Here is a 21,736-nt window from a genome sequence, read left to right as displayed (position 1 = left end):
ACTTTTGATCACCATCACCTGACACACATTTACCCTCATCACATCTCTATAGTCCAGCACGTTCCCTCACTCATGGTCTGATCTCGTTTCAAGTACAGACTCCCATCAGCTCCAGATTTAAGGACTTTCATGAACATTCATCTGTCCACTATATGATATCCAGTTTTCCCTAGTCTTCCAAATTTGTCCAGTCTTCCATGATCATCTCGAAACCCCTTTACACTGGTTTACCCACTACCAACAAGAGCATCTGCAGTCTCCTGTTTCCAAGGACAGTAATACCTATACTCATCTATCTTGCTGAGACTCTGATATCTACTATTGATATTTGTTCACCTTTATCACTGTGTGTGTGAATAAAGTTCATTAACCATACTTGCCTTCTGTCTGATGAGTCATTCTGTTACACCCTCTCTCACATTTTTAAATAATGAAAAATCTTTTTTGTGTAAACAATACATTTTAATCTGGCTGGGTATTCTACCTAAAGATATTAGTTTGATTATTCCTACGAATAAATCCGTAAACTGATCTTGGCTTAAAATGTAGAAGCCCAAACCCCCATGTTGACCCCATGTTGACCCAAGGAAGTATAAATGAAACTCTGATAGTTAATAGTTGCAACTTTATTGGTAAATCCAAGTGTTATTGCCGAACAATGTACACTGTAGCACCTCTTTTAAGATAAAGCACTCGCTCCGTTAGAAGAAATCAAGTGCTAATATACATAAATGCCATTTCAGTTAAAGAATGTGATGTACTTAGTGTTGGCTTTTGTGCTTCTAACTATGATTTCTGGCTGTTTTTTATCACCCAAGCCCTGCTTTGCAAATAAACAATGGCAAAATAAAAACGTTTATTTTAAACAAAACTGTACAAATAGGCCTACCTATTTATTCATACCTACTACCAATTTTATACTTATACAATTCAATACTACTATTTTTACTTTGTTGCAATAGAGATTTTGAAGCTGACGTCACGCCCTATGTTGCAGTGGCATCGCCATCTTGGGAGGATATACTCCATGGCTATTATTTTGATATGTACCGTTACTTGTTTTGTTTGATATGTGGAGAAATCGAAAGTGAAATTACCATGGGCTTTTCCTGAATGACTCTGCATAATGCTATTGCAGTTTTTAACACAGCAAGACCGACCTACCATATTTCCTAATCAAACAAGAAAAACAAAACACTGCATTGAACGCACTAGCATCCGTCCTCCCAAGATGGCGCAATATTCAACGCGGCGTGATGTCGATTAACAAGCTCTATTAGTAAAATTTCAATGGCATTTAATGTCACATCCCATAACAAAACTTGTTTTTTTAAAATAAGCATATATACACACAGAAAAAAGAAAGTACAATGTACCCACTAAATGCATAGCTTCAATGTCCTTCTGAAACTTTAGAAAGACTCCAGATTCGCTGTTTTTAAGGATATGAAAAGAACACTACTTTTTAAATGACTAAATACATAGTTCCCAAAGTAGACAAGCACTTTTTAATACTTAATATCGGTTAGATATTTGCAAAACCCAGTAACAAATATAAAGGTTGAGTAATAATAATAATAACTTATGGCAAAGAATAAAAATCACAAAATATGTAAAAACAAGGTTTCAGAAGGACAGCAGCAATATATTAAACATGTTCCCTAAATTCTGCTTCGGCCTGATAATTACACATGAGCGTTTGTGGCATTTTGCAACCATTGTTGTATACAGTTAGTCTTATATTTGTGCAAAAACAAATAACTTTTTTCTTTTCATTAATTTTCATAAATCATGTTTTTTATTGTGTTAGTAGCTGTATTTTTAGTTATTACTGCTTATCAAAACAACCCAACTGCAGTTTAATTGAAATTACTTGGAATGCACAATATTAATAAAAAAAGAGTGATCTGTTTTTGCAAATGAACTTTTCAAACATAATTTTAGCTCCGAGCAAATGTAAGTATTTTATTGTTCAATGTCTTTCTAAATGTGTTCTCGTTCTTGATGATTTAGGAATTTGATTAGCCTTGGAGGAACTGGAAGCTTGTGGATTTCCTTTAGTCTGTTCATCCCAAGCAGTTTGCGGATTTTCAGTCTGCAGAGCTGCAGCAGTGGGCGTGGAGGTGCTGAAATCAGAGCCAGCATATCAAAACACAGGTGACTGAGATCATTTGCAAATAAATAAATGTTCGGGTGTACATACTAGCTTTGACTTTGATGCAGTTCCAGTCAGGGTAACTTTCCAGATGTTCCATGAGTCTCGAGCATAGTTTCACATGGCCAACGTAGTCAAGGAGGACGTCTATTATCGGCCCTGCCCAGCGGCAGTAGTTTTCAGTGGAGATCACGTCACAGAACTACCAATGAAAATGTGAAAAAAGTTAGATTCAATATATAAAAGTACACATTTGTGTTACCAATATGCTTCACACTACCCACCTGAACACAGATCTTTTCCGTTTGTTCATCTCTGTCATCCAGCCGATGACGTGTCATCTTTATCGGCGGATGAGGATTGTTACCATAGACGCAATTGAAACATGACAGGGCGTCGCAGCCGAAGTCCATCAGATACTTCAGTAAGGTCAGGTATTTCATGCAGAACATAACAGTGGCTGGAAAGGTAGTGGGGTGGGTGGGGATGTTGGCGTTCACGTTAGCACCGTGTTCAATCAGCAGAGTCACTGTGTGTATGCAACCCTGCCTCAGGGCTACCAGGAGAGGGCTAAACGTGTCCAGGTTTGGATTGGCACCAGCCTCCAGGAGCATGGTGGTGGCCTCGATGTTGTTGTTTATGACAGCAAAATACAGAGCTGTACTGCGTTGATCCTCGTACATTTTCGAACGATCCTTTGACAGCATGGCGTTGACGTCGAAGCCAGCCTCGATCAGCAGCTCGAGAACATCGTCTCTATTGCGCTCCGCTGCTAAATGGAGGGGGCTGATACCGGATCGTCTCACCCTGGCTTTGCTTGTGGCTGGGATCAGCATAGATACTATTCTGAAAATGAGACAATTTTGAGTGTTAACTTTGTTGCCAAAAACAGACTAGATTAAATGTTAGAATCTGACATTAGATTTAATTATATTTTGTAAGATGATTAATACATATCGTAAACTAGGAAGCTGGCATATAATGAAATGCTTTTTTTCATGCTCTCAGGTATTATGGTATGATTAGATTTATTGTTAGGCAAGTAAAATACCATATGCACAACTTGAAACATAGAGCTCAGATGACATGACATGTATGTCAAAACAAATGGGTTTTGACAAATAAAACTACTTTTTGCTCCTATTTAGGACTTTTTCGAAGTCAAGCTTGAGTTAAGGTGCCACAGCAGCCATTGCAACTTACTTAGTTGACCTTACAATTTTGGGGGTGCACCCATAAGTCATGAGGTTTCTTCTGAAAATGAATGCAAGATCATGAGATGTGCTTATCCTAAACTCCCAACAGCCAATGGCCTCTATAAACAAGTACTTCAGATCAGTTTGGGAATATTTCTCCCAAAGCATTTAACCTTTATTTACTAAGGCTGGGTATTGTGACTAATTTGGCAAATTGATTCTTATTTATATAGTTTCGGTCCGATTACGATCTGATTCAATATCGATTAGTTATCAATATTTCATTATAAATGTTAGATTCGCAGACACAGAATTCATATTTAAACATAAATGGTGGTTACTAAAAGCCTCTAACTTTCAGCTTATATTACTGAACTACACATTTACATTAACAATAGGCCCACGCAATTATGTTTTATTACTTTATACTTTTACTTTGAAGAACAAACATTGTAACAAGAAATCATAAATATGCACATACAATGAACACAAACTGCAAAATGCACATTACTGTAAAAAATAAAAACAATGTAAATAAGCAACACTGTAATTCATTACCAACTTGAAATATGTTTAAAAAATAAAATAATTTTCTAAATTCTAAACATTTCAAAGCAGGCCCACACCTTTATCTGGACCTTCCACCATGATCCCTTCTTTATTTTAAAGCAGTGGTCACCAACCCTGCTCCTGGAGATCGACCGTCCTGCAGACTGCAGCTCCAACCCTGCTTCAGCACACCTGTCTGTAATTATCAAGCAAACCTGAACACCTTGATTAGATAGTTCAGGTGTGTTTGATTGGGGTTGGAGCTTAAATCTTCAGGACGGTCGATCTCCAGGAGCAGGGTTGGTGACCACTGTTTCAAAGTAACACACGCAGTTTCTGCCAATCTCATATTAATCTATACCTATACAGTAGTATTGCATACTTCATATCTTCGAAGACTATTTAGTTTGATCAAATTTGTAAAAGACAGATACAGCTGTACGATTATTTCCGGAAAAAGTCGAGCTCCTGGAGGCGTGCAGTGGGGGCGGAACTACAGCACGAGCACACAACACATCCCTGCATAACTGTTGATTAATGGCGGAGTGTCCGATTTCTCTTAGCCGTTGTTGATGTTCAAATCACCAAAACAAACACACCCCTACCCCCATCTTTCGCTTTCGTCAGCGCTCGGCTCGGCTAATGTGCGTCCTGTGCACCTTACTGCTGATTGGCTGCAAGGTTGTTTTGGTACTTGGCCTGACTCAGTTGTCTAAAGCGTAATTCGTAAATCGGTTACCCCACCTTTAACTGTTGATCCCTGCATATGTGTTGTTTACATTATGTATGATTTACTGCGTGCGGTTCATGTTCAGCATCTTTTAGTTTTGGAACCGTGCCATCAGTCAGTTTCAAACGATCTCCAAATCCAGCCGTATATCCACCGTTTATGTATCATTCATCACCGAAATGCTGTGAGCAAACAAACACAGCAAAACTTTTCAGCATTGATGGGCGTGTTCTTTCTCACGCTGGCTGGTTGACACGTGGGCGTGCTCTTTCTCTCACGCTAGCGCGTGGGCATGCTCTTTATCTCACGCTCGTGCGTGGGCATGCTCTTTCTCTCGCTGGATGACTCGTGGGTGTGCTTTTCCGGGAGAATTGTTCAATAACCAGTAACAAGGGTCCTTAGTCCCCTAGCAATAAGGGACTAAGAACCCCTGTTACGAAACGGGAATCCATGTTCGAAAAAAACTTTCCGAAACCTGTATGAACCCTGGCGGAGTGAATCGAGCACAAAAATACTGCGTCTTACATTCAACTAGTTTTTTGACGAGTTGACCATGTTAAGCTTGAGAAGCCAGTACGTTTAACACTGTAAAGAACTCGGAATGCATGAAATAGCATGTTACCTCCACTTTTAAGCAAAGTGAAAAATGTGACATCTTCAGGGCGAGAATAATATTCACATCCTCTGAGGCATGCAGGCACATTAAGAATCAATTAAGGGATTCATTAAATTAAGAATGGATTAGAATCTATATTTTTTACCCAGCCCTAGTATTTACACATAAATTATCATGAAAATTCTACATACTCATCATTGCCACGCTGTGCAGCGATATGAATTGGCAGCAGTCCTGTTTTGCCAGGCTTGTTTGTGTCTGCATTTTGAGATAGAAGGAACTCAACAATGTCCTCATGGCCGTTCTTACAGGCCTCGTAGAGTGCTGTGGCTCCATCTGCCGCCTGGCTGTTAAGATCAGCACCTTATAAATGATAAAACATTAATTGGAGAGCAAGTTGTTTTCGGATAGCTTGAAAAATATCAAGTTTCAATGATATGTTTGAACAATAAAAATACCATTTTTTAAAAGGAACCGAAGTGTGTCCACCTTTCCACTTTGGGCTGCCACAAAGATAGGTGTGATTCCGTAAACGTTGGGTATGCTGACCTTGGCTCCAGCTTTCACAAGTATCTCACAGATTTCCACATTGTTCCTGCACACAGCCTCGTGGAGAGCGGTCCAGCCTTGAATTCAGTTCTTATTCACTGTTGCGCTGTATTTCAGTAGCATGGCGACCATCGCTGGGTTCTCCTTTTCACAAGCTGCAGATGTATAGAATTTTTGAATTATAACTCGAGGACATTAGACAAACAGTAACAGAAAATATATTTATGTGAGTGAATATAAAACTGTGGACACATGAAATGCTAAGTGAATATATTACCTTTGTATAGTGGAGTCTCCCTTTCTTTATTGGTGATATCAGGGTCAGCCCCTTTCTCGAGAAGATACTCTGCACATGTTAGATGATCCCTGCTCACAGCCAACAACAAAGCAGTCTGATCCTTTAAAGTGCGCTGGTTAACCATCCCAGGTTGAGCTGTGAGAACATTGATCAGCAACAAAGCCGTGATAAATGAAGATCCAAGCAGTAGTTCTTAAATAAATGGGAATACTTTACCTTTCAATAGAATTTTAATACATTGACATTGTCCATAATATGCCGCCTCATGCAGAGAAATCCATCCAAATCTGTTTGCTGTAAGAAGGTTGCACCCAGGCTGTTTAACCATTAGCCTCACTGTCCCTACATCACCTTCCCAAATGGCCTTAACAAGAGGATCCGTCTCGCTGCAGAAGAAATTATTTTTATTTCAATAAATCACATGTTGCAGGTAAAAGAATGGTAACCATAAAAACCATTTAATGTTTTAATGTGGGAAATTGAAAAATTACTAACTCTTCGGGTTCAGATGTGACCTGAAAAGAGCCGTCATATCTTCGATAGGCCACCATCCGCTTGCCATAACCAGTGATGAAGTGGCTGACCGAAGACACAGCATCTGAGTTTGTTAGTTCTCTTTTAGAGAAAAAAAGAAACATGTAGATTTCTGAGTTTTCTACAGATGTGCACCATCAATGAACTCACTGCTTCACTAAAGAGGTTTTTGCTGCAACCCAATTACAAAACTGACTGTGTATTTTATATAAAGATTTGAAACAAGTTATGTTCTGTAAAAAAAAAGTAAAAATTGCTTGACCTCTATGATGAGTTGTAATGTACAAACATTTAAAAATTTTAAAATATTATGTTGAAATGACTTGCAAAGCCAATTGGATTGTACTTAAATTAGCAAAATATTTTTATTTTACAGTGTAGAAATAGAATAAAGTTGAATTGAATTTAGCTTTTAAAACTAAACCAAAATTACACATCTTTCAAGGATGCGTACATCTGCACCACTGGAAGGAAGACTTTAAGCTTTTTAATGTCAGGGTAAATCCAAACAAGTTCACTTGGGCACAGTAATGTATAGTGTCTATTTTTGAACATTGTGGCATGTGTAATGTCGGCTGTTGCTATTGAATGAAGCAGAACAGGTGTAAAGCAGCTGTGCCAGTCATCCGACTGCAAGGCATCTGTAAGTGATATTTTGACTTTCCCTGTAGCTGCATTTACAAAGCGTGACTAGAAATTTCACGTGGCCACATATTAACAAGCATGTTTTGATCCTACAGTATGTCTCTCTCTGGTTTACATTTAGCAGCACTGCTACAAAAATTACCTTAAATCCTTATTATTCTAGAACAAATTGTTTTATTGTTTGTTTTTTTATAAATTTGTGATTTCAATTATTATTTTTTTATTTTCTGTATTGCAAAAATGTATTTTGTGTTAAAAAAATCAATGCAGGTAAGATAAATGAGTAAATATGTTCCTGTAGCTCGATTGCAGCAGCATTGCATTGGTAGCACAAAGTTCAGGGGGTTCATTTCCCATTACCCTGAATGCACTTTGGATAAAATTGTCTGACAAATATGTTTGTCAGTGTAAATAGTTACTTTTCTAAACCTTGACTATTTTTATATGACTGATATGCCAGCACCCCATTTTTACTTGTATGAAGAACATCAAACCTCATAGGTGGATTGGCAGGGCACACATATGGTTGAGCTGGTGCAGCTGGTGTAGGCTTCTGCTGAGCATGATGTGATGGGGGAACTGTGCCTGATGATGCTGGTCTGTTTAAAGCAGTGGTGGTATTTGTGCTTTCAGTCCCCAACCCGCTGCTATGGGCATCGGCCAGGCTGCGTTCAATTGCTAGTTGTAAGAGTTCATCTTCAGACAGGTTGCTGTAGAGACTGTAGTCAGCAAATTCCGTGCCAGTGGAACCTGACATGGACACACTGGCTGCTGCCATGATGGATCTTGAGATGATCAAAACATTTCTTGTAAATAAACTGAACCAACATCTCTTTTAGCTTTTCATAACTGATTTGTTTCTTGTAAAAAAAATGAATAGTACTCAATTGTTACAGAAATCTAAAGAAGCGCAGATTTCACATTTCTTCACATTTCTTCACATTTCACATCTTATTGTTTTATAGGCCTATATGAAAATATACACCAGTATATAATGATATACAATCCGTTCTGTCCCAGCATCTTGGGCCACAAGCAGGGTACACCCTGGATAGATAGCCAGTCCATCCCAACAAATGCATTTTTGTTGGGTCAGTGTGAAACCCCTGTTGAATCAGTGTAAACTATCCTTCATAATGTTGGCGTTTGTTAAATCAGCGTGAATGAACCTTTCAGAATGTTGGTGTTTGTTGGCTTTGTTGATTATCCTTTAGAATGTTGGTGTTTGTTTAATCAGTTTAAATTATCCTTTATATTGTTGGTGTGTGTTGGTGTTTGTTATAAATCATTGTGAAATGTCCTTTAGGTGATGATGTTTGTTTGTGTTGGCGTTTGTTAAATCAGTATGAATGAATCTTTCAGAATGTTGGTGTGTGTTGGTGCTTTGTTAAATCTGTGTGAATTTTCCTTTAAAATGTTGGTGATTGTTGGCATTTGTTGGTGTTTGGTGGAGTTTGTTGAAGCAGTGTGAATTATTAAGGGCAATAACGGCTAAACATATCTTGTGAAAAATCTGAAATTTAGAAGGAGAATTTTGTTGGTTTAATAAATATATTGACACATTTCTGTTGGAAAAGAAGACAAAAAAGTGTATATTTTAATACAGGACAACAAAACCGTAAGACTTCTTTTATGTTAGACGGCTAAGTCACACAGTTAAGTGTGCATTTATGTCTATCTCAATATTTCAGTATACATTGTCTATACACTACAGTATATTACATTACATCATACAGTCCCAATTGATCTAGTCTGCTGTACAGTATAATACAGACAACTTTCATACAAAACACCAACAAATCCTAAAAGTTGTTACTTACCCACTTCTCAATGTTTTAAAAAAATATATATCAATATGGTATCCAGGCTGAAAGTTATTTGTCCTAAATGTCTTGTGCAGTACACTGGACACCTGCTTGCACTGAGAACGGCTCTTAACTGTCACCCCACACCCGAATGTCAGAGTGTTTCTGGAGAGCTCACGTGATGTGCAGGGTGCAAAGATTTTTAACCTCTTACTGATGGCTGCTCTTGAAGAAGCAGACTATGAAAAAGGTGTTTAACAAAGCAGTATTGCTATGACCATCAATACATGTTGCAAATACTGTATATACTTCTAGAAAATAACCAATACCAAAGACGTCAAATATCAAAGTATGTTTATACATAACTATTTAGGAAACCAATTTAGGAATGCTTTTATCAGCATTTAAGTGTTCTTGAAATATGTGCCAATTGTACTTCCCTTTTTACGTGTTTTTTAACAAAGTTTTGTTTAGGAAAGCCTTAGTTTGTCACTGGGTTAAATTGTTAGCCTGCATTTGCTGTGTCAAGTTACAGATGTGTCAAGGCTACGAGACAAACAAGTCACTGTGTGAATACCTGTTCCTTATTTATAGTAATAGCTGTTATGTTGAGGTCAAGTGAACGCACAATGAAGCTTACAAACTTTTATATTTTCTGAATTGCCAGATTCAGGTTGGCATTGCAGGATAATAAAATGGTTAATACAAAAGAAACAAAAAGGTTTGTGTGAAATATAGCACTTTGTGTATTCTTTTGGGGTGAACACTCTAAAAAAGCTGGGTTGTTTTCATGGTTGGGACAAATATGGCCAAACACAACTGTTGGTTTATTATAACAAAAGTAATATTTATATTTGTACAATTTATTTAAACAACCCATCATTTTGGACTGAAACATCCCAGCATAGGCAAATTTAGAAACCGGCAAGATGGTTTGTCCTTATTTGACCCAGCCATGGATTGAAAACAATCCAGCATTTTTGTGTGTGTAGCATCTTGTTCAGACATTAAACTTGTCGATTCTGCCTGACTTTTATACATATTTTGCTTGCATTAGCTGTTTCAAAATCAATTCCCTGTGTTTTGTTTACATTTGTCATTTGTTTACAGATTGAAATCTATGTCTGTTTTTAATGGACAGAAGTTCAGAGCAAAAACATTACAGCAACGGTGGCAGAGATTATATTTTTAGTTGTTGTTTATACGTCTTGTGTAAGCGTTTAAATGATGGCCAGCTAATTATAGAGCTCACCACACTTGACTGCATAAGCATATTAGCACTTAGAAGTGTGATCTTTAAAACTCAACTCATTTATGTTCTTAAGAATAATAGTGTTAAGAATAGTTTTTTTTAATCTCGGTCATTAGGAATTTGCAGGAATGCTGCTGAAGCTCAGTGCAGTACATTATTGTTGACTAATTTACAATAACTGTACAGCTTCATGATATTAATACAAATAACTAAGAATGTAAAGGTTCATCTTAGGATATCCTCAAATGATTCTCGTTCATATCTTAAAAACTTAATTAGTCTCTCTGGTAGAGGAAGAGCACTGATTCGTCTTAGTCTGTGAACTCCCAGTAGTTTCCGGATCTTCAGTCTGCTCAGATGCATCAAGGTGCAAGGAAGAACTGAAATAGAGGTCATGTTACTTTGTTTATAGATTTTCAGTTCAGTATGTTCAGTTAGTGTTATATTACCTCAACAATCAAACCGTTTCGTAAATAAACAGACAACGAAGAGTATCCTTACCTAACTTTTCTTTGATAAGCATCCAGTCCTTCCATCCATTGCTGTCAAGATGTTCAGCTATTTTAGAGCAAAGTTTGACATGACCCACATAGTCAAGTAACATGTCGATGATGGGTACCATGTTGGAGCTGACTGAGGGAGCAGAAAGTAGCTCACAAAACTGTTAAAAAAAATGTTCGAGAGAGAGACAGAGACTTTTTGACTTTTAACATACTTAATTAAAACATCCAGAAATAAAAACCAAACACATCACATTGCAATGTGTTTAGGCGATATTACCATAAAGAAAAGAAAAAAAGAAAGGAAAGGAAAAGAAGGAGAATAAAAAAAGAAAAGATAAAAGAAAAGAAGAAAAAAGAAGAGAGAGGAAAAAAAGTAGAACCTACTCAAAAGCCACAAAGCATCACGTTAAACATTATTTGACCATCCTCACAAATAGACAGTAATGCTCCATTTACACACCATTTAAACTCAAATTCAAGCATGTTCTCTGTCATTTGATAGAATCTATGCTCCACTCTTATTCTGGATTCCACCAAAGCAGTAAATAACTGAAAAACATTCATGGTTCGCCTTTCAGCAGCCAGTCTGCAAGACTTCCAAATTGCTAATTTGGCTTGACCGATTATAAAGTTTGCTACAGTGCACTGCTGTCTGTGTACTTGTGCTCTTGAATACTTGCATCCATATATAGTGTCTTGTTAAAAACAAAACCCAAATCCCCAAGCAACCTTCCAAGCAATGTAAATAATCGATCCAATCTAAAACACTCAGTAAAACCATGAAAAACAGTAAGGTACAGAAAATGCAAGATGGCAAAACATTCAGATTGAATTTGGACACTTGAGAATTAGTGGGTAACACACAATGTAATAACCTCCATTGCAATTCTCCAGATCGTTTAGGTAGGGGACCCTTATAAAAAATGGTTAAAAATTCTCTCCATTTTGTGTCAACTTTATCCCTAATGAGCTCAAAATAATGTACTTTAACACATGTTTGATAGAGGTCTCTCTTTCCAGCCACCTGAAAATCAAGCTGTTGTAGCCCATTAAATGACAGCAGTTTTCCTTCCCGATCATCTTCAGTACAAACCTTGGGAGCTACTAGTAACTTAGGAAAACATACTCTAGAAGGGTCTCCAGACAGAAAACAGTTAATAAACATGAGGAGTGTGGAGGAAAAAGCTGCTTTCAACTCGCCTGAAACCCGTTCTACCATCCTGACTGATCTAAAACCAGCCTGACTGCAAATATCCACCATTGACCTCCATGTTTTGGATGAAGTGTCAATCAAGTCCAGAACTTTGGTCACTCCTTTTTTCACAAAGGTATTAATAGTTGTATTAGATACGCAAATGTTGTAACCCAAAAAAAGAGTTATAAAATAATGGTTCATCAAGGCCAAAATGATTTAGTCTAGTCAGTTTAAAAACCGTCCAAGAGTTTAACACTGAAGCATAAAAATTAACATCAGATGAAAGAATCCCCCATGAGAAGACATTAAAAACAGTTGTCTATCAAGACAAAACCCACCAAAAGTTCTGAGCAAAGCCAGACCAAAAGGTAGTGGTAACTAACTTAAAAAAAGTCAACAAAAGTCTTCTGCAGCCGTTGCAACAAATGTTTTGGTGGGTCAAGCACATTTAAGCGATGCCACATCATAGAAGCTGCCAAGTTGTTAACAATGAGCACTCTTCCCCTGTATGACAATTGAGGCAGAATCCATCTCCATCTCTGTAAACATCCAGAAACTTTTTCAAACACACCGTCCCAGTTCTTCTGAATATACTGATCAGACCCAAGGAAAACTCCAAGCACTTTGAACGCTTCCCGACTCCAGGAACAGCTCTAAGGAAGTGTTGGAGGGCCTCCATTCTCCCATTTACCAATTAAAAAGGAAGTGCTCTTTTGCCAGTTGATTCGAGAGGATGAGGCTTTCTGGTAAACCTCCAGATATTCATTCAATTTTGCAACATCCTGAGCAGATCTGACAAAAATAGTGACATCATCAGCCTAAGCACTGAGTCTAAAAGTTATCATGTCTGAGGTGGATGAACACACTACTGATATGCCGCCCAGCTTGTTTCTCAGTGTGATCAACTGTGGTTCGGTTGCAATGGCATACAGGATCCCTGAAAGACCACACCCCTGCCGTATACCTCTGCTTACTCTGAACGGTTTTGTAGGAGAACCATTCATTTTTAGAATACTGTATATCAGTATACAGCAGTTTAACATATCCAATAAAAGATTGACCGAAACCAAAAGCTTCAAGGCACTTAAAAAGGAAACCATGATCGACCCGATCAAAGGCTTTCTCTTGGTCTAAAGATATTAAACCAATGTCCAAATTCTGTTCCTTGGCAAAAGAAATCAAGTCCTGAATCAGAAAAAGATTATCGAAAATAGCCCGTTCTAGAATGCAATAAGATTGATGAATCACTGAAGAAATGTAGAGTTTAATTCTGTTGGTTAAAGACTTCGAAAGTATTTTATAGTCAATTTCGAGCAAAGAGACCTGGGCGCCAGCATCTAATGTCTTCAAGGTCACCCTTTTTAGGTAAAAGGGTGATCACAGCTCTTCGTAGACTCACTGGCAGTGTGCCTCTTTTAATACACTCCATAAAAACAGAAAGCAAATCCGTTCCAATAACATGCCAAAAATGTTGATAAAATTCTGCATTAAGTCCATCCAAGCCTGGAGCTTTGCCAGAAGACAGCTGCAGACGAAGGCGGCTGCAGATAGTTCATCAAGCCTAGATTTCTCCCCTTCCGAAAGATGAGGTAAATCCTGAAGGAGAAGGTCAGCCATGTCTTCATCACAGGGTTCAGCTTGGTAAAGATCCTCATAAAAAGACAATGTATGCGAAATAATTCCATGAGCATCAGTAACTCTCCTCCTACCTGGAAATTTCAAACAGCCGAGAACTTTTCTATCCACAATCTTCTTTTCAAGTTAAAGAAAAAGGATGTAGGAGCATCCATACTATTAAAAGTTAAAAATCTTGCACGGATAAGCATCTCCTGGGCTCTTTCCTCCAGAGAGAGAGAGAGCGAGAGAGAGAGAGAGAGAGAGAGAGAGAGAGAGAGAGAGAAAGAGAGAGTGAGAGTGAGAGAGAGAGAGAGAGAGAGAGAGAGAGAATTTCAAAACATAGGATAAGTTCAGTATTAAAAAAAACAGATTTATAAATGAGTGGAATATAGCGAAATATAAAATCACAATTAATCTTTTAAAAATCCCTCTACCTGTAAACAGTAATCTGATGGTTCTTCGTTTAAATAATACAATCTTTCTCTTCCATTTCGTCTTGGTATAATGGGGGGGTGAGGGCTACTTCCATATTGGCAGCTAAAACATGACAGCGCATCACAGCCATTGTCCAGGATGTACTTCATCATTGGCAAGTTCCTCACACAGAAAACCAACACCGTCGGGAAGGTGGTGGGATGAGTTTGGAGTAAGGCATTGAGATTAGCACCATGCTCAACCAGTAACATCACCATTTCCATGCATCCTTTCCTCGCTGCCACTAGCAATGGGTTGAAAATATCCAAGTTTGGATCAGCGCCTGCCTCCAATAACATGCTGGCAGCCTCTAATTTTCTGTTCACCACAGCCGAGTACAAAGCAGTGCTACGACGATCTTCATGCATCTTTGACCAATCATCTGACATTGTTGTGTTGACGTCATATCCAGCCTCGATTAAAGTTTCTAGAACATCATCTCTGTTCCGTTCTGCCGCGAAATGGAGGGGACTAATGCCGGAACATCTCACTTTGGTTCGGCTGGTTTTGGGGTTTAGTAGGGCAACAATGCTGTGGAAGAATTTTGGAAGATACAAATCAATGTCTGGAAATTGTAGTGTAGGTGAAAGATAAAAAATAAGGAATAAACTATTATAGTAACAACCTTTCATGACCATTCTTTGCTGCAATATGAATTGGAAGAATTCCAGTCTTGTTGGCTCTGTTACCATCTGCTCCATTTGACAGAAGGATCTTTACAACTTCAACATGACCATTCTTCGAAGCCTCAAATAATGCCGTAGCTCCATCATTTGCCTGGGTATTGATATTTCCTCCTATAGCACAGAACGGTTAACTACCGTGATATAATACAGTAAATGGATTTGTTACCGTTTTACCGTAATAGCGATACTTACCTTCAGAAAGTAGGAAATAAAGCACCTCGACAGCACCACACTGAGCAGCCATAAAAAAAGGATCAATGCCATAAATAGTTTTGGCCCTTAGATTTGCCTCTGCTTGAAGCAACATCTTACAAATCTGTACGTTTTTGTTCATCACTGCTTCATGAAGTGGAGTTACACCTTGAACACAGGCTTTGTTTGGTGAAGCTCCAAATTTCAAAAGAATCCCCACCATTGCTTCATGTGCTTTATCACACGCTATAAAAAGCAGGTATATAGTTATTGAGAGGTACTGTATTAAGATTACCAGAAAATATACTTACTGTAAGGGTATGTTTACATGACCACAATGTTAAAACAAAAGGAAATTTGTTTTAGGAAAATTCTGAACACAGACGACAACATTGTTGTAATGATTTAAAAAAAGGCTAATAGCACTGTACTGTGCATACCAGGCCAGTAGGAGGTGATGTTACTTTGTAAACAAACAATACATGCACAAACACATCCTTGTACAGAGTGAAAACAAACAAGATGGCATGGTAAACTTTAACTATTGCTTAGCTGTTCGACAAAATGTTAAATGCTCTCACTTTAAATAAAAGCGCCTGTTAAATGAATAAATATAAATGTTACATGGTAAAAACTTTTTTTGTCTGGATTTACGAACTCAGTATCTTGAGCAGCACAAATATTTTGATTTTCAAGTGCACAGACATGTCTGTAGACTGAACACATACTGTAATATGCATGTGTCTGACGTCACAGTTGTGATTCACAAATTATCATTTTGGAGTTAACATGGAATTGTTTACAAGAACTTACGCTTTAAAATCTGTTTTCAAAAATTTTAAAGCTTCCAAAACACTTTTGTTATATAAATAAATGGCCAAAACACATAAGTTTTCTGTTTTTTCTAGAAAGTAATGTCGTGTAAACGCCTCCTAAAACTAAAAATGTTTACCTTTGTTCATTGGTGTCTCCCATTGGTTATTTGCAAGGTTCGGATCAGCACCTTTCTTCAGTAGATATTCGACACAAGAAAGATGTTTGTGAGTCACAGCAAGATAAAGCGGCGTCTGATTCTTTTTCGTTCGTTTATCGATTGTATCTGGCCTGGCTGTGGAAGAAATGTCACACAGATCAACAATTAGGTTTTTGGGATTGATTCTCGAGGATTGAATGGATTTACATTATGTACATTTTCCACCTTCGAGTAAAATCTTAAGACATTCAACATGGCCATAGAATGCACATTCATGAAGTGGAATCCAGCCGTCCTCATTGGGTTCATCAAGAATGTTAAGGTTTAAGTTAAGGATGTCTCTTAAAGCCTTTTCATCACCTCTCCAAATTGCTGCGAGAAAAGGGTCTAAATCACTGAAAGAACAAAACAGATTGATATACTATCAGTCAATTTACCCTAAATTGAACGAGGTCTTTTCCAAACATAATAGATGTTAACAAGATGCGCCACTGCCATTTTTATGTTTTGGTATTTTATTTTTTTTTTTTTTTGTTCTAGCGAAGAAAGGCCCGCCATCCTGTAAAAAGAGCCTTTCGTCAATCGATAGAAACTAATGATTTTCTGCGGCGGGGCTCTACACAGAGCCTGGAGGAGCTGACCAACCAGTGCGCATGCGAAGCGACCTCAAAAAAGGTTTTTAGCACAATTTAAGCTATATCAGATATCAGGTTTAATTGTTGGTCAGGAATATGTTATTTAATTGTGATTTTTGCCAGCGATTTTAGACATTACATTTTCCGCCATTCAAGTACACTCTTAAAAATAAAGGTGCTTCAAGGTTCTTCACAGCGATGCTGTCATGAACCCCACGAAGAAGACACACGGATGAGGATCCAAATGCAGTTTATTGAAAAGTTTAATCCAAAAGACAGGCATAAATCCAACACAGGTGGTCAGTCCAAACATAGCAAACAAATCCACAAGACAAAGGCGAACAGAATTATCCAAAAGACGTCAAGACAAAAACCAGAAGTCCAGAGATAGAAGAGCTAGGAATTGCAGTATGACATGATACTAGACTTTGCAATGATTGACTGATACAACCAGGGATAAATAGGCAGACAAACAACAGTTAAGAAGACACAGGTGGGCAATGACAGATAATGAGTCCGGTCAATGGTTATGGGTAATGTAGTGTGATATGGCAGTCCTTGCGATGAGGGGAGTGCCCTTTAGTGGATTTGAGAGGGCATTGCAGCTAGTGACTGTGACAGATGCCATAGAAGAAACATGTTTTGGTTCAACATAGAACGATTCAGTCAAAGGTTCTTTAAAGAACCATCTCTTTCTTAGCTTTTTATAATCTGAAGAACCTTATGTTAAAGGTTCTTTATGGAACCATTTAGACAAAAAAGGTTTGTCTATGGCATCGTGAAGCACCTTTATTTTTCAGAGTGTAGATATGAGTATGGCCTTGCTATGACTGAAATAGCTGTGTTGCAAATATGGCCGCTGAGTGGCAAGACTTCCGTAAACAGACTTTGGTCTTTTCTGCCACTCACTTTACAGTCTCCACCATGACACGCAGGTGTCCATTGTGCCTTGTCCAGGCAATCACCTTGTCCTCATTTTTACTGAAGATATGATGTGAAATATCTCTGTTGATGTTTAGACAATGACTCTCACTGAAAGGAAAGCATTTAACAAAGTTTCATCTAGTGTTCGAATGAGACCTTACAGTGATTTAATTATTTGTTATTCGAATGATGCGGCAGTGACATCAGAGAAAAATCACCTGGGAGGGTTTGCAGAAGCAGTCACAGCGGGATTGGCTGGGTTGGATGGTGATCGTTGCGTAGCGAAAGGGGCAGTTGATCTTGTGTTGCCGTTTATTTGTCGAATCTTCCATGGGGTTAAATTAGTTTCAGCTAGACTTTGTTTGATAGCTAACTGCAATAGCTGTTCATCAGACATGTCTGCATAAGCACTGTGGTCGTCCTCGCTTTCATCTGTTGTCCTTGAAGCGGGCATCAGCATTTTGGAGACTGCCATTTTGCAGCAGTGGTAAAATGTTCAGGAAATGCACAGACAAATAAACATTCTAATAATGACACAACAGACAAAATTTGCTTATAAATGTTTAAAATAATAAATAAGTTTCATCTTCCTGGTAAATTTAAAATATGTGTACATACAGTGCCTTGCAAAAGTATTCATCCCCCTTCATTTTATTCACATTTTGATATGCTGCTGCCTTATCTTAAACTACTTTAAATTAAAAATAATTTACATTAATCTACACTCCATGCACAATAATGACAAAACAAAAAAACAGGTTTGTGACAACATTGCAAATTTATTAAAAACGGAATTAATTACATTGCATAAGTATTCATACCCTTTTCTGGGACACTTGAAATGTAGCTCAGAAGCATTAGTTTTGCTTGTTGATGTTTCTACACTTCGAGTGGAGTTAACCTGTGTCAAATTCAATTGAATTAGTATGATTTGGAGCGGCACATACCTCTCAATAAAAGGTCCAACCGCTGAAAATTCATATCAAAGTAAAACCAAGACATGAGGTCAAAAGAACTGCCAGTAGAGCTTTGAGACAGGATTGTATCAAGGCACAGATCTGGGGAAGACTTCTGAAAAAAATCTGTATTGAAGGTTCACAGAAGCATGTAGCCTCCATTTATCCTTAATGAAAGAGGTTTGAACCACCAGATCTCTTACTTGAGCTGACCTCCTGTCCAAACTGAGCCATCGATGGAGAAGGGTCTTGGTTAGAGCAGTGACCAAGAAGCTGATGATCACTCTGGTTGAGCTCCATGATCATATACGGCGATGGGAGAAACTTACAGAAGGACAAACATCACTGCAACACTCCACCAATCTGGGCTTTATGGTTTAGTGGCCAGACTCAAGCCTTTGCTCAGAGAAGACACATGGAAACTTGAAATATGCAAAAACGTACTTCAACGAATCTTTCAAATTTTCTGGTAGGATGAATCTCAGTTTCATGCATCATGTCTGGAGAAAACCAAGCACTGCTCAACACCTGTACAATACCATCTCAACAGTGAAGTGTGGTGGAAACAGCATCATGATGTGGGGGTGTTTTTCAGCTTCAGGGACTGGGGCATTTGTCAGAGTAAAAGAAAAGCTCAACGGCACAAAATACAGAGATAATGATCATGAAAACCTAGCCCAGAACATTCAGAACCTCTGACAGGGCAGAAGGTTCATTCTCCAACATGACAATGATCCTAAGCACACAGCTAAAGCAATGCAAGAGTGGCTTATGGACAACTCTGTCTATGTCCTTGAGTGGCCCAGCTAGTGCTTGGGCTTGAACCCAACTGAACATCGCTGTAGAAACCTGAAAATGTCTGTCTACTGATGATCTCCATCCAACCTGACAGAGTTTGAGAGGATCTGAGAAGAAGAATGGCAGAAAATTGCCAAATGCTTGTCACGCCATACCCAAAAAGATTTGAGTCTGTAAAGGTGCTTTAACCATTTTCTGAGTTAAGGGTATGAATACTTATGCAATGTAGCCTAGTTATTTTAGTCTTTTTAGTTTTAATAAATTTGCAAAGCTGTCAAAAATCTGTTTTTTGTTTTGTCATTATTATGCATGGAGTGTCGATTAATGTAAAAAAATTAAGTAGTTTAAAGGCGCAGTTTTTGATTTACAGCGGCAGCGTTGTATTATAGATTTTCAACGAATCGCTCGGTCCAAACACGACAGTGGCCACCATATACAAAAAGATGACGTTCTCATGTTGACGCAGGGAAGAGATCATGAGGGCATTAGAAAGACTGTAGAAAGAGTGATTACATAAAATAAAAGGTCTGTGGATTTAAAGTATAAAAAGAAGGATAAAAGTCAGGCAGGAGCAAGGACCTGCGTTAATATTATAAAGTCTTTCCAGCAGAGACACGTTAGGACCCGCGGTACTAAAGCTTTTAGCAGAGATTCTCACAGATATCTATGGAGATAGTTTCCAGCAGAGAGTCGTTGGAGAGAAAGCTAGTCTTAAAATCACCCCCGAGGAGGTTGCTTTGATTCGGATAAGTATGTACGAGTAACATTGTTTTTTCTGTTTGTTAGAACCAAGATATGTTGTTGTTGTTTTAATATTAGCTGTGTGACGGAGCAGTTTTGAGCATCATTGTTTATCTGGAACCACTTTAATATTGTACTTGTCCAGATACTGGAGAGAGAGAGCAAGAGCGCGTTGGCACTAAAACTGTAGAGAGAACGCGTTTTACTCTTTTACTCAATGATGAATAAACGTACATTTAATCCGTGGGTCACATGTGTTGCCAACTGTAGAGTACGATCCGTACGGATCACAGATAATCCGCGATCCGTTTCACCACTATACCGCAGGGGAGAGGGAGAGGAAACGCGCGTTGTATAGTTGTTTGTCCATTTAGGGCTGCTGTACAAAACATGGCGGCGAATTCAATGTATGTAGGCCCACTCTGTATGTACGTGGATATAAACAGCTTATTCTAAGGTATTAGAAACATAACAGTTAATTATGTAAGGTCTTTATACACCTATGAAGAAATAGTTTTGTATATTATATTGCATTTCTGTCAATAGATCCTCCTAAAAACCCCGTATTGTTCCTTTAAGATAAGGCAGCTGCATAACAAAATGCTTCTCGACTCAAACAAATTACACAGTTAAAGCAAAATTACAACAAAGTCATGTTAATTGAAAGAATTTTAAATCAATTCGTTGCATAATCCATGTTTTGCACTTCAAAATAGATTTGATTACATGTGATACTATTATAAGATGTTTTGGAAGTCCTCATATAATTTCATATGACTTTACTGCTAGCATCTCTATTATAATCCATTTCTGGAAGAAGGCTTACCTACCTTTCCAAAGATTATCAGGAACAATTACGTCACAAGGTGCATGCGTAGTAATGGTTTTGTTATTTGGGTGTCCCTCTCTCTTCTGCAGTTGACTGCTGTGGAGTGTCCTTATCAAAAGGTTAGGTAGAGGTCTTGAATTCAGGTCATGGTGTAAACAAACCGATTATATTATTAATATCTTTGCTTGGCTTGCATCTGCACAAGATCATGTCTGGTTTAAATGTGGCTTGGTTATTCTTGTCTGTATTTACTTTGCAGTGTTATATGTGTTTGGTTTACATAAATGTGGATGCTTAATGAGATATTTCTACCCTAAAACTACCTGAAACGTTACATTTCCATTCAAATTAAAAATCTTGCAGCACTCCAATTCATTTGCTGATTAAGAATGCAATATTGTGTAGATTATTGAATTTAAAATATATTTTTATTGTTAACCATCAAAGGTGTATTGTTATTGCACTAGCATAAAACCCTGTTTAATTCACACTGTTTGCCTTGTACACTGTTAAACATAATGCTACGTTGTTTTGGTTTGTATAGTTTACTGTGTCCTTTAATGATCATTATAGCATGCTACACAATACCATTCTTTATGTACAAATGTACATTACTTTGACTTTGCCATATTTAAAAGTCAAAAAATGTGGTTCAATGTTTGAGTGACCTTATTTTCAGGGGACCTTATTTTTGAACTCGTGCCAGTTCTGGAAACCTCTCTTGACACTGTAAACATCTGACATGGAAGCCATATCTCCTGACTCAAGTGTTTTTATCTCTAGCCCTGCAGATGTCAATGTTTGGACTTTTAAAACAGTGCGGTTTAAATGAAAAGATTAGACTGTAGACATATTAACCAACAACATTTCGGATGATTTGGTCC

General features: G+C 37.9%; 2 protein-coding genes across 2 annotated transcripts; both read right to left on the bottom strand.

The window, feature by feature from the left end:
• Positions 1-623: 623 nt before the first annotated feature.
• On the bottom strand, positions 624-10,516 carry asb2a.1 (ankyrin repeat and SOCS box containing 2a, tandem duplicate 1). Its single transcript, XM_057353761.1, is given in 11 exon segments — positions 624-2,126; positions 2,204-2,357; positions 2,440-3,001; positions 3,359-3,409; positions 5,438-5,609; positions 5,705-5,950; positions 6,073-6,228; positions 6,310-6,479; positions 6,589-6,708; positions 7,767-8,057; positions 9,093-10,516. Coding segments are annotated over 10 exon segments (2,058 nt in total). The 5' UTR covers positions 8,051-8,057; positions 9,093-10,516; the 3' UTR covers positions 624-1,983.
• Positions 10,517-10,546: 30 nt separating this feature from the next.
• On the bottom strand, positions 10,547-20,927 carry asb2a.2 (ankyrin repeat and SOCS box containing 2a, tandem duplicate 2). The gene is made up of 10 exons (XM_057353762.1): positions 20,854-20,927; positions 17,747-18,052; positions 17,514-17,636; positions 16,195-16,364; positions 15,949-16,104; positions 14,997-15,242; positions 14,744-14,915; positions 14,079-14,649; positions 10,831-10,990; positions 10,547-10,709 (listed from the first exon to the last, which is right to left on the bottom strand). Exons 2-10 carry the CDS (start codon positions 18,001-18,003, stop codon positions 10,555-10,557), a joined length of 2,010 nt encoding a protein of 669 aa, XP_057209745.1. The 5' UTR covers positions 18,004-18,052; positions 20,854-20,927; the 3' UTR covers positions 10,547-10,554.
• Between the last annotated feature and the right edge of the window lie 809 nt (positions 20,928-21,736).

This window comes from Triplophysa rosa, linkage group LG15 (genome assembly GCF_024868665.1).
Source record: "Triplophysa rosa linkage group LG15, Trosa_1v2, whole genome shotgun sequence".
In the NCBI taxonomy this organism is placed as follows: Eukaryota; Metazoa; Chordata; class Actinopteri; order Cypriniformes; family Nemacheilidae; genus Triplophysa; species Triplophysa rosa.
The sequence above is the reverse complement of the archived record's forward strand: the minus strand, read 5'-3'. Positions and strand labels throughout refer to the sequence as shown.

Excerpts from the sequence above, each read along its gene's own strand:
- asb2a.2 (XM_057353762.1), bottom strand. The coding sequence starts at position 18,003 with ATGGCAGTCTCCAAAATGCTGATGCCCGCTTCAAGGACAACAGATGAA. Across the intron at positions 14,650-14,743 it reads GCAAAGAATGGTCATGAAAG|CATTGTTGCCCTACTAAACC; the intron begins GTTGTTACTATA and ends ATTCTTCCACAG. Across the intron at positions 10,991-14,078 it reads CATCAGATTACTGTTTACAG|TTTTGTGAGCTACTTTCTGC; the intron begins GTAGAGGGATTT and ends TTTTTTTAACAG.